The following is a 20,002-nucleotide window of genomic DNA, read 5'->3' as shown; positions in this document are numbered from 1 at the left end:
AGCATATGAAAAACAGCAAAATACTATTCCTAAATCACTCTACAGTAGTACTTTTTTTTTTTTTTTTAATGTGAAGACAAAATAGTAGGAGTAGTATTAGGGCGTACAGGCTATGTTACAAGTCCTAGATGGGACTGAAACAATCTAGTCAGCTACCAACACCAGTTCCACAGCACACATTTCTGTATGCTTGGGATCTCCCTTTTCCGAGCAACACCTCAGGAACATACAGTAAAATAATTCCATTGTCTTCTATCACAATGTTAATATGCTTTAAAAAAAAAAAAAGATTTCTCTGTGGCGCCTATAGTATGCGAAGTATTTAATATACAGCAAACAAACAGCCTCTCTTCCCTGCTTTCCCTCCATGTAGGCACCTACGTAGGTACAATTTCTTTGACTTTCTTGATCAGGGGGCCACACTAGCCAACAGCTACCTTTCTTCAGGTTTGACAGGGATACACAGTATCATTTATTTTCCAGAAGTTTAATACAGAAATTTGGTTCTGAAAGTTGGCTAGAGAGCTTTTCTTCCAGGAGGAAATACAATAGCCTAAGATCTGACTCCTGCTAAGACCTGCATTTGGAAATCATAACCCTCTGAACTGATGCTGTGGGTACACAGCTGTTGCAGAGCTCATGTTGTGAAAGGTGAGGATCATGTCTCCAGCACCTGGGATAAAGCCCAGATATGCCATTAGTAAACAACACATTCTGAGAGTGGACTTCATACAAAAAGAGAGATCTCAGGGTGAATGTATTCACTGCATAACTGCATTTATTGGTGAGAATGAGGCCAGCTTCAGCTTTTGCATACTACGTGGATGTGTATTTATAATGAGTCACAAATCACTGTGCATCCATTGATTTTATTTTATTAATTTTAAAAGGTGAGGTTCAGACTCACTTTTAGTCCTAAAAAGAAAAATGGAACATTTTTCCGGGACAAGGCAACACAGTTTGAGGGCAGAGAGTATATAGAAAATCAGTTCCTCTGTCAAAGTGGAAACGTGTGCACGTAGTAGGCAGGCAAGGTGATGATGTTTCTTTTTCAAGTTTCATTGTGCTAGTATCATACTGTTTAACATGGAGACAAATAGGTGGCTTCCCCCTTTTCCCCATATGTATCCTATATTCCCCTTCCCACCTAAGAAAGCCAGAACTGCAAAAAAGTACCCAGAAGTAAGAGTAGGTTGCTACAGATCATTGAGCTTTTGGTATCTGTGTATTTTGGATTTTTGCATCTTATTATTGTTGAAGATAGTTGTATCCACTGGACCCCCTGGGATAAGGTTTGGCCTATTTTTCAAGAGCTTGAAGATTAGAAGGTGGGAACAGATGGTTCTAGTCAAAGTCTTTTAAATCAGTTCCAAAGTGTAACATTTTCACATACTCTCAGTGCTTACCACCCATCTAACAAAAAAGAAAAGAAAACTTAAATCAAAAAGTGACAGAAGAAGAGGAAAAAAAAGATGAAAGACTAATTCATTCAGTCTGGCTTTTGTACTTTTAACTTGGTAAGTTTTAATAGTAATGCAACACCCAATCTACTACACTTGTACTATTATCATTACATTTAGCTCATGACATGACAAATACTTGAAATATTTAGCATTATTAATACGTAGAAAATAGCTTTGATGGCATTCCAAGTAATTCATGTGTGCCACACAATGCAACTAAACATTATAGCAATGCAGTTGAACATGCATAGTACAGTAACTAAATTTAATAAACAGTTATAGCACTTTTTTCTGCTCTGTCAGTAAGTCAGTAATTCCATGCATCTATTAGTTTCCCACACAGTGTTATAAAAAACAGGGAGAAGGAAAATAAAAATTGAGATAAAATATATCTAATAGTCATAAAAACAACAATGCAAATAGTACACCCTCCAGATTTCACTGTCTGTCAGGAAAGCAATTTATCACTTTACAACACTATTTTAATCCTAATTGCAATATGTTTCTATGTTAAGAGAAATACAATGACTAGAACTCTACAGATCTTTCATTTTACAAAGATCCTTTAAATTAGTCATTTACAAAATAACTATTTCCTGATTGCCATCTCATTTTCAATCACAATTTCTTAAGCAAAAAAAAAAAACTGGTTCTAAATGTTATATGACAATGTACAAGTATGTTATTACATGTACCAATAAATATTTTACTAAAGATACAAAGTACAGATGGGCCAGTACAGACTGTCAGAAAGATCTATGCTGTTTAGATTTGCATTTGAGGTTGTACCCAAGTACACGTTTGCATTTACAGGCTATGCCTACAAATAAATTGTGCTTCATTTTATAAATACACCCACCTACATTTATATCAAACATTTAACTACAATTTTATAGCATAAGAAAATTATATTAATTTAACAAGTATAGTTTGATTTTATGCAAATCTAATCACGTTGTACAAAATGGTTTACATAGGCTGAAAGCTAAGCAAAAAAAGCACTAAGTCATGTTCAAGGACATACAATTAACATGCTGTACAAACAGCAGTCCAAATAAAACCAAAAATCATGTTAGAAAGCTTAGTCTGAAGTAAGGTATCTAACAGTACACTAGTGGAAGTAGACCAAAAATATTGTTATCAACTGCTTCATTTGAAGCACTCTCTATCATCACGTACTGCAGTCCAAAAGAGATGCTATAAGCCACACCAGAGCCCTCCCAGAGCTTAGAAGACACATTAAGAAATATCTTCTGTGTTGGAAGTCTTGCAGCGTAATCTACACAACAGGTAGAGATGAGCACACAAATGAACTGAATGGCACACCTAAGCAAATTTCTAGTGACAGCCAGGTTTCTACACATGCACATATACCTCGGGAAGTTCTTTACAAACTCATAGATATAGTAAATGAAAGCCACTTGAAAAAACGTGTAAACTTTTTATTCATAACATTTAATTATAATATGGAAAAAGTTCTTTAGGAATTTAATGTTAAGTGTTCATCCTTCCACATCCCACAGAAGTGCCTGTCTTCTTTAAAAAAACCAACCATAAATTAAAACTTAAGCTACATCTAAATTAAGGTTCAATTACCTGTTTGCCTTAAAACATAATTATGTTTTCAAGATATTGTTCTAGTGATGTTTAAGTCTTCAAATTATGTATACTCCATGGCATTAGAAAGCCACATGTTTTACTTTATTAACAGTGCACATTGTGAACACGTTAACATCTAACAGTAAATATGCATGTGTAACATGTCATTAAGAAAGATAGCCCTCCCCCCCCAAAAAAAAAGTTAACATTTGCTTACAGAAGCAAAGTCAACTTTAATCTATACTTGCTGACAGAAAGGATAATATATAGCAGACAATTCTGTTTTTTTTTTTTTTGTTTTGTTTTCCATGGGTCTCACCATATTAAACTTTCTTTGCTTCCACTCCCATCTACTCTTTTGTTTTAAAGCAAAGCATTCTTGGATTTAAAAAAATATATTTCAACTTTAGTATGGAACCTCAGAATCAATGGCAAAATTGCCCTTTGAATGAGGACAGGTTTTCATGTTAGATAGTGTTACATGCGTTTTCAACCATTAAATTGCAAAAGTATTACTGTTCTTAGATTACTAAATCTACATTGACACTATCATAAGTTATTTATATTGATAAGTTGCATGTCATTATTGTGAAATTTTGTCTTCAACATGACTTGATGCTAATCATCAGATTTCCAATTATTTAAATTGAAGCACTGAAAAGAACGTTCAAGTCATTTGCTTTGATTTTTTTAGTATAAATAAAGAATACCGTACACCAATATTTATAGAGGAATTCCAGTTCAGTACCTTAACCACAAATATAAGACAACGAATTCTAAGTAATAGAGTACTACTTACACAATTTAAACAAGGTTAACAGTATGCAATTCTCAAAAACTACCTGAAGTTTTGGTCTTCATCTGACTTGTATGGCATTCTTTTAAATCTTACTTAGCATCCAGTGTTTAGTCCAACTTCCTAATACGTATTTCTCATCACTAAACTATTTAATAAAAATATTGCAGCAAATATAGTAACATTGTAGAATGTAAATACTTGCTAATTTCATACATTCAATAACAATACTGAAGCATCTAAATTTGACAAGAGAAAAATTCACACTACCTAGAATACTAGAATCCAAACAAAACCAAAGTATTAGGCACAGAACAGAGCAGTAACAAAAAAAAAAACACCACAAGTTAGAAATACTCCCAAGCACTGTACACAGAGTCCCCTCCATTGACTTCAGTGGCCTTTGGATCAGACCTCATAACAAATCAATCAACTCTATTCTCTTTCAGTAGAATTACTGCCACCACCTTCAGAAAAAATCTAGTTTTCCAAAAGACCTGAAAGGTGGTGGTTTGTTTTTTTTTGTTGTTGTTGTTGTTGTTACAGAATTGTGTAGTACATTTGAAAAGAATTCTCGTTTATCGGCTATTTACATACCATATTGTTTCAATTAAGTTGTACCTTTTGAAATCAGCAGGAAGAATTATATACCATTTTATTTCAGATAAAACTGACAAGAACTGCTACTATAATTGAAGTTCATACATTGAAGAGATTACAGTGTAGAAGAGATCAGTATCATAAATAATTAGCATCTTATATTATCCTCTACTCAATGCAATTCTTAGTCTATTTTTAGTGGAATTGGTATTTTAGATAACATGGTTTTAGTAAACAATCTTTTACTAGCTCCATACACTCAAGTGTGCTGAATGCATACAGTGTTTTCAGGAGCTTTTTTTTTTTTTTTCCTTCAAGCTTTGCAATTAAATTTTACTACCCAGCTAACTAAATACATAGGTCGCATATATATGCCTTGTAATTAAAATACATCATTTCTAGAGGATGTTCTTTGCCACAATGCAGTTTTAGAGACGAGTCAAAGAAAGAAAGTATTACACCAACATAAAATTAGAAATGCTCCACAGAACTTACTTATTACATAAACACAGAAAAAGCTTTTAAAAATCTAGAATATTAAGCATATTAAAATCTTTAAAGCAGCGCTTCAAACTTCTAGCATCCTTTAATTTGTTTTTATATTCCTGTTTGATGCTGTGTTCTTTGTTCTGATGCTATGCCAGTGAAATTGCATCACCACAAAGCAACATTATGCAAGAATGTCTGGCTAAAATTAAAATGCTATTTCTTTGCATCACAGTTATAGCAAAAATGCAGTTTAGGCATTCACAATGCAATTATTCAAGCCAATATATTCAGTAAATGCTTAATGAAAAAATAAAGTAATGGAAAGCTAGTATGGATAGCTGTATAGTGAGAAAAGCCACCAGGCTGCTCCTCCTTGTGCTAATTACACTCTGGAGTCTGAGTCTATTGCCAAAGATGCTTGATACAGCTACACATCAAAAAATGTCAAAGAAAAAACTAAAAGAAGTTGAAGAGCTCTTAACACAATGGAAAGAGCTGAGTTTAAAGAAGTATTTTGCATAACAGCTTATTGTTCAGAAAAACACCTAACTCCTCCGCAAAACAAGCTGCACATTAGGGCACAAACATTGATCAAGATTTTCCCCAGACCCAAGTGTTCCTAATACCTAGTTCCTCACTTCTGAGGAGAACCAATCCATTTCCTGAATAATGTTTTTCCGTCTGCTAAAGCGTAATACAGCGGCAACAGAATAAAATATAACTGTAGCAACACTAAACAATCTGATTCCTGATTTGGACAGACTATGAATAAATACCAAGTGGACACTGTTTACAAAGTAAACACACATGAAGTAAACAGTTATCCAATTTATGGAAGAGAAACAGTTAAAAAGCAAGGACCTTGAGGGAATCTGTATAGAATATTGCTAAAAACTGGAGAATGTAAATGATCCTAAACATCCCAAAACGACAACTTACTTTTTGCCTTTTTCTTTAAAACATCACTATGTTGAACAACGATGTCTATTCTTAACATTCCCAAAATTTATTGAAACTCATGAAGCAACAAGAAGTTTCATTATAGTTAAAGGATCTAAATTGTTTCATCTTCAATTTCCAAAATGTGAAAGGAAAAATAGAAACTTGTGTCCACAGACTGTAGTAACAGTGAAATTAATCCCTCCTAATATAAATGCATGCTGTCATTACTGACCACACAGAATTTCTTAATCACAGGTTCTATGATTTTAAGTGTGTACATCTCACTGCAACAATTCTTTAGCAAAAACAGTGTGCTTTACGTTCTCTGTGCTGCTTTATGCTGTAAAAAAGCAAAACCATTTTTACAACAAAATAGTTTATTTCATTTTGCATGCCCATAAAACGTACCAAGTAGCTTTAAGATGCACATTGCATTTCTTCCACTGATGAGGGAAGTTGAGAGGATGAACATAGGTTTTTAAAACTGCATAAACCACAAAGCCAAGCTTACACAGAACAAAGAACAAATCTAGCATTACTCAGCAAGAAGAATAGAAACATGCACGCACACATACACACCAGCAGTACTAATGATCCTAAAGGGAAAAAATACTGCTTTGTTATGCAAATACACCATTTCAAAAATTGAGAAAATTAAATGATGTCATTCAAGCTAACATCCTTACCTCAATGGAAAAGAGGCAAGAGACACCAACCCCCCCACAAGCACTCATTTCAACGGTGTTTTGCTTAAATAGGATCCTGCAGCACTTAGCCCCAAGAAGAACTGGGGAACAAACTTCCGAACTGCTTATTTTAAAAATATAACATCTGTTTTTCCAACCTAGTTTATCTGAATAACCAATGCAATGCATGTACTATCATGTATTCACAGGTATTTCACAGAATTTCATTTATAATGCAACTTAGTTAATGGTTTCTAAATATATAAGAACAAGTATATTTTTAATTCCAATAATTTAATGTACAACAATTGAAGTGTGCTAAGAGGCACAATAAGAATTTTAAAATGTGATATAACAAATTAATTTGATACTTAACAAGAGTAAATGCATTAAGGTAGCTTCATGTTATTACTCATCTTAAAAAAAATCACATATTCTCTTGCAGCAGTGCTTAACATTCAAATAGCAGGTATTGCATATAATTGCATATAATCAACAGTTTCTTAGAATTGTCAAAGCACTTCAATTTTAAAGGAAAAACCCAAAACACATGCAGACTTACTCTACAGCCGCATGAACAACAATTTAATCATAATGAGTAAACTCCAGAAATCAAAGCTATTCTACCAGCATTCTCCATAGTTTCATGAACGATACCGAAAGTCACCTACACTTCTGTAAACCTGCATTACCCTCTGATCTCAGTATGCTGTAGCAGCTAGCTTTAGCTGATACACTTCAAAGTGAATTAAATGTTTTTCTTCCAACTTCTTAGAAATAAATTATGCTATAGGTTGTTTTTTCTTATTAGCCTGCAGAAGTGGGTGAATGGATCACTAAAACACCAAGTATGACAAAAAAGAAACATTAGTTATCAATAGAAACCTGCCGGGTATCACCAAGCTGTTGTTATAACAGCTTTTCAGTCAATTTGGTTACAAAAGCATCTGCTTATAGAAAGTAAAACTCTAATGAGGTACATCAGGAAAATAAACACTGAAGCTATGCTTACACAGGATGGTAGCACTCACACAGCCATATCAGAAATAAAGTGTTTTATGACTAAGACAGCACCCTATCTTGGCTTTTCCAGCCTTGACATAATCTCTAGACTACTTTAGTCACACTATAATATTCATTTTTAAGGCTTCTATTCTTCTACAAGATCTTAAAATCCCAGGTCTTGAACAATCACTGACATCAAAGTCAAAGCCTTCGATATAGACAATTCTACCTTTATCTTGAGAAAGCCCTGCTACAAAATTTTAGAAGCAGACGAGCATACAAAAGCCTCTTTAAATGCCTAGATGACCGTGTTTTGCAGCCATTTATTTCGTACATAACAAATACTAAGTCAAGCATTGTACAGCTATTATTAATCAAACACTTCTAGAGACAGATCTGCACCTTGGCTCATTTTAACAGCAAATCTAATTTGGGGGATCAGGGCATAACAGACTGCAGCTCTTTCTTTTTAAAAAAAAAAAAGGTGACATTTGAGCAAACCTTACCAAAGAATGCTTGCCTGACTGAGGACTGACATTTCCTTTCTCTAACTTGCTTAACTAAAAAATAGGCATTCTGGCCAATTCCTACAGTACCCCAAGGCAGCTGTATATTACTTTCAGTTGCAACTTGTGAATACTTTCTTTTTCTTTCTGTCTCTTTATTTTGACATGCATATTATGTTAGCTGATTTCAATCATGTTGCATGAGTGGATGACATACCTTAAAAGATTAAGTTTTGCCACCTGGGACTATTCCAGAAATTCAGTACTTTATAGCATCTCATACCCTTCTTCATCCTCTTTGCGCTTGCATTATCAATAATAGCTTTCTTTCCTATTTTATGCCTAACTACAAGTTGTTCAAGGCTGCAGTTGATACAAGTCAGCTTGAAGTGTCATTCCTCTTTCATTCCCATTACCCGATGTGGCTGCTCTATTGTATACAACACTCTGCTGCCATCTATTTGACAGAAAAAATACAACTGCATGAATGCCACAAGTGTTTGCCTTCCCTTTCCACCAGCTTTTTCTTCCCCTACAGCAGCTGTTAGAAGGAAAACTACCAAGGACCTTTTCATCACTTCCCTCTGCTCATCCCCAGACTTAGAAATCAGTTCAGCAATTATTTTTGCACTTAAAAAGTGCTACAATTCAAGTAGAGATGCACAAATTATATGAAAATATATCTATTAACCATTCAGTTTAACATCGTTTATGCCCTCAAACAAGATTCCAATTCTGAAATTTGTTTTGAAGCATATTTTTTTTTATGTTTACTTATGTAGCAGCAGAGCGAATTGAGGGCTTGATTTCAACAACAGCTACCTAGACCTAACGAGGGCCACAGCACTGAATGAACATGGATTCCACTGCAGCCCCCTACTACTATAACAGATTCAAAATTCAGAAGTCAGTCAGGAAGTCAAATTACGGAGCCTTAAAGCAGAAACCACACACAAAGCAGGAGATGAAGGAGTTGGTACTTTATCCGTCATCAGGGTCACAAAGATAAACACCACTTCATTCATCACAGGGCTCAGCCTGCTTTGTATGCAACTGCACAACACAGGAACAGCAGTTTTAAAATGTCCCGTACTTGCATTTGCAAGAGACACCCACTGAAGCCACAAAGAAACCTGAAAGAAATCTATAATCTTCAGTTGTAGAGCCACGACATTTTGCTATTTAATTTCCAAGCCATGTGGAAAAGTCCTGAGTCTGGTCCTTTTGACATCTGATTAAAATCTGAAATACTTTTTAGTTTTTTCAAAAACATGATTATTTACATGTATCATGTAAAAAAAAAAATGAAAGCAACTTATTAGTAAAAATGTGCTTTGCATTTATCCTGGAAGTGATCCGTAAGAAAAAATGAAGGCAGAGATCAAAAAAGCAAAACCCTAACAAGTTATCATAGAAACCACAAATAAAGGTTACTGGAATCCAAAAAGCATACAAACTCGTGCTGTTTTCTAGAGAAGGGGGGGGGAAATTCCCTGGGAGCATGGGCAGGGAGAAGATTTTTGTTGAGGGAAGGGGGCAGGTAAGGAGAAAGTGAGAGAGGTGGAATAGCAGGGCACAGAGACAATACTAGCACACAACAGTCATGAGATATTCTGTGGTGTTAAAACATGCCCATAAACCTAACACCCTAATTTTCTCATTGGTATTGACATAAAGAGTACTTGGTTTGGGGAGCTATTTGTTAATGCTTATATTTGCTAATAACTCTAATACATACTAGTAACACCGAGCGTGTTATTCCATTGTTCTTTTCATGTATTCACAGCCATAATACCTGTATTTAGCTATTAAAGTTAATCTGCTTAATAAAATTAATAGTCGCGCTAAGCTACTAAACATTTTGGTTTAGATCTATTTAGTCTGACCATACAGGCCACAATTACAAAGACTGTGTGAAGTGCCATAAATATTTAGTGGGTCAAATGAAGAACCATACAAAATGGCAATTGTTACTTATTACTGGAATTGCCTTTCTTTCTAGGCCACACACAAAATCTGTTTGAACAGGTAATATAAGTATTACATTAAAAAAAAAAACACGCAGAATAATCCAAGTGTAAAACTAGCTAAAATTTGATTGCTTAAAAGGAGTCAGATTGCTTAAGGAGTTTGTAAACTACACACAGAAGAACACTGTATGCAGGCGTTAGAAAGCAGCACTCAGGAGGCTTATTCTGCCCTCTGGTGCACTACAACTTCATCCCACAAGGACACAGCATCCTGGACAGAACTCAGGAAAACACCCGAGTAATTCTAACAGCCTGAAATTAAAGTGGTTATAGAGTGTGCTGAGCTACATTAAGACTGTTCAGCACTTTACAGGATTGTATCCTTAGTACCTACCCAGTACCAGCAAAAGCAATAAAGCATTCTGGGGGACAGAAAGTAGCCCAGCCAACTCTTATGCCTCTGTGTTTACAGCAGAGAGACTAATTGCCCTGGCTAATAACCAAATCACCATCACATGAGGCAGTGTAAAAGCATTGAATTTGCTGTTTTGCATAACAATTTTCTTGCAAGGCTGTGTTTGTGAGGCTGGTGTTACAAGCTGCCACGACCAACAAACAGATGACAGGAGATGGACAGGTACCCAAGCATGCCACAGAGCATACTACTAGAGGGCTGCACAGGGAGACCCTAAGCAGAAGTACCCAGGGGCCAAAGGTTCTCTATTTATAGCCTTGTTACAGCACAAATCAGGTTGGGGAACTAACTTCTTGGCTAATAACGCGAATGGCCATACATGCTAAATTAGGAGCAATTTGATATCATCTTGAGACAATAAAATATTCTATAAAGCATAACTATAAAATTCTTCAACTCCATAAAATTAAGGTACACTAGGCCTACTTTTGCCTATGATTAAGTATTACATCTCTACAAAAGAGTGCTCCTAATATTCTTTTCAATTAGGTAGACTGGATCTTGTTACACAAAACAGCCAAACTACTTGTTTTATAAAATGCAAAAACTTTGTTTGTTTTCCAAGCAGCTGTGAGCTTCTGCGACATTTATAACAAAACCTACGCAATAAAGCTACAGCAGAACACGGTATACTGAACAATAAGATCCATGAGGTACAGTATACAGAACATTCATTCTGCAAGATGTAATGCACAATTTAAGCCTTGTTACTAATGCAGTATTTTAGAAAAAATCCAATCAATTCCTTGAGTTACCTAGCCTGCAATTTCATACAGGTGAGACTGCAAACTAAAAAACAACTTTTGCCACAAGTCAGCACTGCAGAACTGGAACTATCTGCGTAAATATACAGTTAGAATACGAGCACAGAAGTGGCACTAAGATTACTGATTGGTATTTATTTGTGATAAAAATCCACCCTACAAAGTAGCGGGAAACATTTCTGTTTAACATGGACTACAATACTAAAACACATCTCCAGCACAAAAAAAGAAGAACTATTTTAAGAACTAATCTACCAAATAAGCAATGCCTAAGTTAAAGTTACTTCAGTGCAATGTGACTGAGATGGTTAAAGCTAAACCAAACCAAGCTTAAGGATTTTCAAAATGAGGGTCCTAGCAAAGAGCTGCTTTGTCCAGAATGCACGTTCCCCCAGCCTAGCTAAAAGACTTTGAAACTATCGCAGAACTGAATCAGGAGACTTTGGTTCTCAGTTCTGCCTTACTTCTGGGTTATGCTATTTAAGGTTGTGTCTTGACCTTCTTCATAGCTAAGTACTCACCAGACACACTATGGAAGCAGCTTCTTCATGAGACCACCTCAGGGTGACATTCTCTCCTACGCTGATTTTTATCAAATTTTCAACTATTTAACTATATGAATTATAAAGCGGGTGAGGAAAGCGAACTGTCCCTCTAGTATCTCTGATAAAACCTGCAAGAGAGAGACAGCAATATTTCTAAGTATTTGATACACTTGTACCCTGAACAGAAGGACGCTAGCTTCGAGGCTGTGTCCCAAACACTGCCTTCCTCACCATAAAGTAACACAGCACCACATGTCCCCAGCAGTGTTCAAAAGCCCTGTTACAACTGCAGGAAAATGGAACCTATAAGAGCATGGTGGGAAGTAAGGAGGAAGCCCTGTCTTCCATAAGGTTCTGGACTCCTCAAGCCAGGAGCAGTCCAGGTACACAAGCAGGCTTTACAACATGTAGTAGGAAGGCTTTCTTCAGCGAACTACAAGAAACTTTACATTTATAGGCTTTGGCCCTCATGGAGGACTTTCACCATCCTCATATCTGTTGTAGGAACAACACAGCAGGGCACAAGCAATCCAGAAGGTTTCCTGAGCACATTAATGATAAGCTCCTGACATACGTGACTGAATAACCAACAAGGGGAAATGCTATAAAGACCTGATTCTTACAGACATGGAAGAACTAGTTAGGGCATCCTTGGCTGCAGTGTCTGAGACTGTGGAGTTCATTGATCCTGAGAGGAGGGTTCACGACATGAAGCAGGACGACAATCCTGAACTTTAAAAGAGCAAATTTTGGACTGTTCAGAGATCTGCTTGGTACCGTACTATTGGATACAGCCCTCAAAAGATGAGGGATCTAGAAGAACTCACTGATTTTCTAAGATCTCCTCTTCCATGCTCAAGAACAGTCCATCCCAATGCCACCACTACCATTCCATCCAACCCCACTACTGTGAGCTGAAAATTAATTCCTGCACATCTCCTAACACCCATATGTTTACAAGGAATTAAAACTAATTAAAACTGAGCAGAATGTAAACTAAAGATGAAGAAAAGAAACTTGTACACATCTTGCCAGGTAAAGAACGGAGCATTTACTGACTTTTTAAACATAGTTATATGCAAGTAAGATACTGCCCTTCAATGTTGCATGTGTAAGGAACACCCATCACAGAAAAGCCAACTTGTTTTCATCTCATAAAACACATTTGCTATAAAATTTCTACCAACAAACCGCAACATTAAGTAGGCAAAATCCAGGTTGCTAACTCAATGCAATTTAAAGAAGTAAATGGAACACTTGTGGCTATCTGCACTACAGACCCATGGGACTAGACTATTTAATACATGGCTACTAGGATAACAACAGCACCAAAACTGGAGTCGTTTCTTCAGTCCTATATGTAACTGCTCAGTGCAGTTTAAAGTGCTGAAAGCAAAAGACCATCAATACAACACAACTCAAAGTATAAATCTTACAGCATAGTCAACAGTGGCAGAATCCTTGTCCTTTAGAGAAAAATAGTTCCAAGTTTACATCTGTGTGCATCTACTGAAACACTATGAAGAAGGGACTCTTTAGCCAACCTAGCATTTGGATAATTGAACTTGAAGGCATTTAACAGATGGATACAAGCAGAGTTTTGGTAACTATTTAGGTTAAGCCATCTGCATGCTACCTATGCACAATAAGCTGTTATTATTTAGAGTCAATACACTGTAAACAATTACTCCAACAAAACTTCAACGAAAACAAATCATGATTAGCACAGTGGATTCCCAAAGCACCAAAAGCAAGAGCAGCAAGACATACAAAGACTGGATGGAGAACATGAGGCTAAGTTGCCTATTTAGTTGCTACAAAGTGAATGTGCTACTGTTTTCTGAACACCCAGTGCGGAAGTTACTGTAGGGATAGCTAATCCCCATTCCTCATCAAAACAGACAGGAATGCACACTGGATAATTTGTTCCTACTGATGATATCATTCTGTTAAGTTTAGTGTTTTTAATCATGAGTAAGTTTCAGCCTTCTCTCACTTTCTCCCATGCACAAGATCAGATCAGCCTCTCAGTGACCTACTTTATGAGTCATAATCCTCACTATTTATGATTCAGAAAAACGTCTTCTCTGACAGTATTTCCCAGACTACCGTGGGTTCATTCCAAGAACCAATTTCATCTTCATTGGTTTCCTACAGGAAACCAGACCAACTTCCTATTATTTTGTTTTCCTTCATTTCAGCATGGGCTCACATAAAACTGACTGGAAGTGAGAGCACTAGAAAAAAAAACTTTATCCTACATAAATACAAGCCAACATAAACACCACCGAAAAAATACTGAAGACGTCACTGGTTGAAAGTGACCTGAATGTGAAGCAAACTATGATTAGAAGACTTTTTCTTCCTTCCCCAAACACGATGAATGCAGGTAGAAGGGGTAAATTTACATAAGCAAAGTTTAAGGGCAAGAAATGTTCAGTTTGGAGTGAAGACATTCACTTCTAACAGGTTTTCAAGTTCTCACCCCTCTCCTCTTCTAACACTGGGAATTGTTTTAAAACTGTAAAGACTGTTGAACAGCTCTGTCAGGCTTGGGGTACCTAGGTTCTTCCCCCAGCTGCAACAGCAGAAGCGTTACTGGAGATGTTAGGAAGCACAATAAGCACCCCCTAAAGAAGCCCCTGCCTAGACTTCACCTACGTGCAGCAGAGCTTCTTAGCATTGTTTAAGTATTGGTCTGCTGCATTCAAGCTAGCTTCTGAAAAAGCTGTTTCGATGTCTCTTCACTGTGCTCCAAAGCATTTTGGATCTCTAAAAACCAAGACTCAACGCCAGATCCACACTGGCTCAGAAAGTTCATCCAGTGAAATACTTGAGGAATCAACTTTCCCAGAGCCCATGGCAGCGTTATGCAAGAACCTACTGCTGCATAACCACCACCACCCCTTTACTACCCCCCAGTGCTGTGATTTGAGCTGCTGGCAGATGCAGCAACCATATGGATATAGTTTGGGTCTAGAACATCAGAACCATGTTAACGATCCCTAGGGGCACGAGCCAATTCCACAGAGATTGTTAACCAACGCACTGGTTTAAGAAGCAAAGTGCTGGAACACCCAACCATAGGCTGCAAATAACTTGCAAGGTTTGCTGGTTCAGGTTTCATTCTGCAAAGCAGCAGATAAACTGCCTTCTGGACCGGAGCTGCCCTTGGAGTCATGTAGCCTTGTTCCTCCGATGCTGTACCCAAGCTAATAAACCTAACCAGACCCATGTGTAGCACAGAGCAAACTGGATAATTCAATCATGCAAGCAATTTGAAAGCAAGATTATTCCCATTTCATCTCTATATTCTGCTGTATGCCTTGTCAATAGCTGGAGTCTTTCAGCATGATTTCCTCATGGGTTTCAAGACTTGTGGGTTGACAGGAGCGACACATTGCTTTTTGCAGGAAGGCTGACTTACAAAACTGAAGCCAAACTCATTTTCATAAAGCTAAATGCTCCTTCAGTTTTCCCCTCAAGAAAGGCTAGGGAATTTTACGGCTTAAGAATACATTTTGTTGTGGTTTAACCCAACAGGCAGCTAAGCACCACACAGCCATTCACTCACTTCCCCCAGGTGGGATGGGTGAGAGAATCTGCAAAAAGGTAAAACTTGTCAGTTGAGATAAAGACAGTTTAATAGGACAGAAAAGGAAGGGAAATTAATAATAATAATAGAATACACAAAGCAAGAGATGCACAATGCACGTGCCCATCACCTGTTGACCAACGCCCAGCCAGTCCCCAAGCAGTAGCAGCCTCCTGCCCATCCAACTCCCCCCAGTTTTATTGCTCATCATGACACCAAATGGTACAGGGCATCCCTTTGGCCAGTTTGGGTCATCTGAACTGGTTCCCTTCTCTCACAGCTTCTTGTGCAGCCCCAGCCTCCTCCTGGCAGGGCAGTGTGAGAAGCTGGAAAGTACTTTACTCAGTGTAAGCCCCACTCAGAAACAACTAAAACATTGGTTGTTATCAGCATTATTCTTATCCCAAATCCAAAACACAGCACCATACCAGCTACTAGGAAGAAAATTAACTCTATCCCAGCTGAAACCAGGACACTTTCCTATTGCACACATTTAGGAAGGATGTAAGCATAACAATTTGCTACTTGGCCATCAGTTTTAGTTTGTAATCACAACATGGAGTCTGAATGAGGTTTTGCAAGTTTACCCATTAGTGAACTGAGTTGAAAATAAAGCAATATAGCCTAACATATGCAACATGCAAATGAAAGTTGTCTGCTCTACTGTTCATACTCCATTGTGATACAGCAGTATTTGCCCTGGTCGAGTTGTTTCAGTTTACATAACTTGACTTTCCAACCAAAAGTAGTAATAACGCCATAAGTGGTAGCAAAGATGTTTTCTCTCTATATAGGTCAGTCTTTCAAAAAATACTATGTGTATGAAAACTGGTATACGTGAAGCATTTCTGCAAATGACAGATATATGCATCAATTTTAATGCAAATAGAATAATGTGGTTCTAACCATAGTCTGACCTAGCTATATATTGCACAGATTTTCCACAAGGGTTGATCCGTGGAATGCTATGCAGCAGAAGTTGTTTCAAATAGTAGAAAAATTAGACTTCTAAACCTAGAGATTTTGTTGATAGTGGTAATTTAACCCGACCAATTCTGATATCTTATTATATATTCAGTACCAAAACTCATGCAATAATTCAGCACCAGAGAAAACACAACTATCTTGATTTAAGGCAATATTTAAAATGTTAAAGTGTTATTAAAATTGCTATAAATGCTGCAGGCCAAAACAATCAAAGCAGTATGCCACCAGCAATGAACATTCTTCATTCCCAGTGCTAGACATTACTTACTTTAACATGGCTCTGAGCTCCCAGGTTGTATATCTCAGTGGGTTTGACTTCGTTAATGATCTTCACCAGGCAGGTGCTGTCCGTGAGGTCACCATAGTGCAGCTTCATGTCTTCAGAGTTTAAGAACACACCATTAATACACTTTAATGCCAAAACAATACAGCATTCTTGGTCCAGACCCTATTCCAAGTTCAAAAGTCCAAATAAACACTTATTGGTAAAAGTTAAGAGAACATTGGATAAGTAAAATTTTGCTTTTCTTCTTCTTTAGGCACAGTAATTATATCCCTGCAGGAGTAATAAATATCATTTTAGATTATCGTTTGAATAATATGATTTACCTAGCAACATTTACATCATCTCTTCAATAGCTTACACTTCATTAACCCAAGTTATATAAATTTGATCAATGTCATACTGAATTTCAACAACACACAAAAAAAGAGCATTTTAGTTTGGGGCTTCCAATCTTTCTTTTGCAGACATTTTCATGAACTTAAGCATACATGACAGCTTTCTCCTCCTTTTCAAAATGATACCCATGTTTAAGCCCCTCAACGAAAATAATTTCATAACACAGCTAACAAAAAACGGTACAAAAATGCCTAGGCTTCCTGTAAGGTGAACATTTAGGTGACATTAGTGTACAATTCAGTGCATTACAACTGATTTTGTATTTTACAGATCTAGATACACAATGGAAAGTCATTTCAGAGAAAATTATAACTATCAATAAAACATTCTTCATAGCTTTACACACAAGTCTCAAATGTGGTTAGTCAGGCAGCCATTGTTTAGATCTCAGTGTTTAGATCTTTCCTGATTGAGTTTCTAATTTGTGTGTGAAAAAGTGGGTAAGAACTAGTCCAGCTCCTGTAACAATCAATACAGCAGGTTGCGATGGCTTATTAATTTGTTCATGGTTTCAGACTAACCTGTTAAGATCTCATCCAAAAGTGAAATTCGCTCTGATAAAAATAGGTCTTACTTTTCTCTTTAAAAACAAGCAAATAAATTATATCAACACACTGCTACTCATATATTTATTCAAAAAAAGAAAAATGTTGCAACTATAGATGAATTAGCCTTTACACTTAGATGCCATATTTACATTTATTTTCATTTGATAATGTTTTTGACTGTATTCAATTTGTGTTTACATTTCCTTTTTATCTTGGAGATAAGGCCATCATATTTCAGTACAATTCAGCTATCTTCTCACTTGACTGATCACTTTTTTGGGGGCAGTATCATCCATAGATGTAACCATCTTTCAACCCCCAACCTAAAACACAAGGTTTATTACGAGAGACCACCATTTTTAAAACACTGTTCAGATATGCCAGTTGCATTTTTAAGCTGGCGCTTTTTCTTTTAAATAGCTTAAGAAGGCAAGTAACAGGTCACAGTTCTCAGATGTTCAGTTTTGCACATTCTTCCTGTTTCAACAGGTGATTAAGGCTCTTCAAGTTGATAAAGTCATAGAGTCCAACAGGCCACAATATATTCCTGAAATCTGCTTGTACGTATGCATTGCTTGAAAAAAGATAGTTCTGAAAAAGACTTCAGACCCAGCTGAAGCTGTGGCTAACAAGTAAGACACATTATCATTCTCTTAAAAAAATAACTGACTAAATTTGAGGGATGGAAAGAAGCTCTCTGCATACACATCTATTAACCACAATGTGAACTACCTTCATTACTGCCACAAATTCTACATGAAAGATCCCCACCATATTTCCACTTGCAGGGAATTCAACTCTTCTGCTTCCAAAATGAAATTCAAGTTCTGCCCATGGACTGCAGCATTCACAACATCCCAAACAGTTGTTAAACAAAAACATTTGGATTTGATGTTAATCTGTAATCCTCAAAACTGCTGGCGTTCAGATCACCGTCAGGACTGCTGCATTTTTCCGACAACACTGAATAGAGATCACTAGCAAGCATTACTTAAGTGTTTTCTCTGATGGCAGTTGCTACTTCTTTCAAGACAACTCCATGGGCTGGTGGGAGCAGTGAAGAATTGAAATGCACCAGAAAAGAAAGCTTCCCCTAGGCAACAGGGGCAGTCCTGTTCTTCCTCTTCTTACTTCATCTGGGAGTTAAATGCAATCTCCCTGAGTGCTGGGCCATCCTTCTGGAGAGAAGGTTTTGGAGAAAGATGCCGTTACAAGAAGAGGCTCCAGATCTGAAAGAACGGCTTTCTCCCCTGGCTCAGCAGCAGCAGAGCAAAAAAGAGGTGCCACAGAAGAGCTCCCTCTTCATATGCCAAGGACATCCACTTCTGCCATCATCCCCAGGCCAGAGAGCAGTCTTGGAGCTTCCCAAAGGGAAGGGAGGCTGCCAGCTGGGTTGAGCTAAGCAGAGATGCTCTCCCATGATTAATTTATATTTAAAGCTCTCACTGTGTGCCTATTTTGGTCTACCATCATCCTCAAAGTTTCTTTGTTGAATGCCTTTTTTGAAGGGTAGGTCTTGTTCATTTTCTGACCCATGAGAAAAAGAGGTCTTTCAAGAGTAATATGCTAAGTGGGAAGGCCTACTAGAAACGGGGTTTATTTGGTGCAAAAACTTATAAACACAGATTAAATGTCAACACCTTTGGGTAAGCACTGGTAGATATTAATAAAGTTGTTAACAAAGTTGTCCAATCTAAAAGCCTCCTCATCAAGCAGTAGCTGCAGGGCTTGCTTCAGGGAACCTTGTTTTCCTTCCTGTTTTTCCTGCTTTTTTGGGATGAAGAGAATCACTGTCTATGAAGATCATCTACCCCCTGCAATGTGTAATCAGTTCTTCATGGGAAGAACACGCGGCAAGCAAGTTTAGAGTTTGTTCACATCAACTACTATTGCTTCTTTGCTTCCTCTAGTACTGCCTGGAAACTCATTGTTTCAAACCAGTTGCCATGGAGCAGCCTTTCCTGAGATTCCAAATGCAATTCCTCCTCTTTCAATTCACATGGCTACATTCTTCAGTTAAAGGAAAATGAGATAAGTGGGGTGAAACACTCCAGGTCTGCTTTCTTTGTTCCCTTCTATCCCTTTCCTTAAATGTTTGTAGGCATACTATTTGTGATATACATTTTCCTCTCAAATCACTTTTCATATTCACAAGATGGTCCTCACAACATATCGTCCCTTTTATTTATTTATTTATTTAGCCTGATTTTACCTTGTAAGCCATAAATTTAAGTCATGGGATACAGTTCTTATGTTTCCCTTGCTGGAAACACAGGGTTCAGTATTCTTCATGAAGATATTTTAAGCAGCAACGTACAGTAAGTAGTAACTATTCACAGTGAATTCCACT

At 37.1% G+C, this 20,002-nt stretch overlaps 1 protein-coding gene across 3 annotated transcripts in view; it reads right to left on the bottom strand.

Annotated features, from left to right (window-relative positions):
* The window catches only part of GMDS (GDP-mannose 4,6-dehydratase), a 409,857-nt gene that overhangs the window by 325,739 nt on the left and 64,116 nt on the right, over positions 1-20,002 (bottom strand). For 2 of the 3 annotated variants that reach the window (XM_080579297.1, XM_080579298.1), the window contains exon 4: positions 16,691-16,800. The exons of the other annotated variant lie outside the window; for it this stretch is intronic. In XM_080579297.1, coding sequence (XP_080435423.1) covers positions 16,691-16,800 — 110 coding nt within the window. The remainder of the gene's footprint in view (positions 1-16,690; positions 16,801-20,002) is intronic. 3 annotated transcript variants of the gene reach the window in all.

The sequence above is a fragment of the Anser brachyrhynchus genome (assembly GCF_964034855.1).
Source record: "Anser brachyrhynchus genome assembly, chromosome: 2".
In the NCBI taxonomy this organism is placed as follows: Eukaryota; Metazoa; Chordata; class Aves; order Anseriformes; family Anatidae; genus Anser; species Anser brachyrhynchus.
Note: the sequence above shows the minus strand (reverse complement) of the source record. Positions and strands in the feature narration are given on the sequence as shown.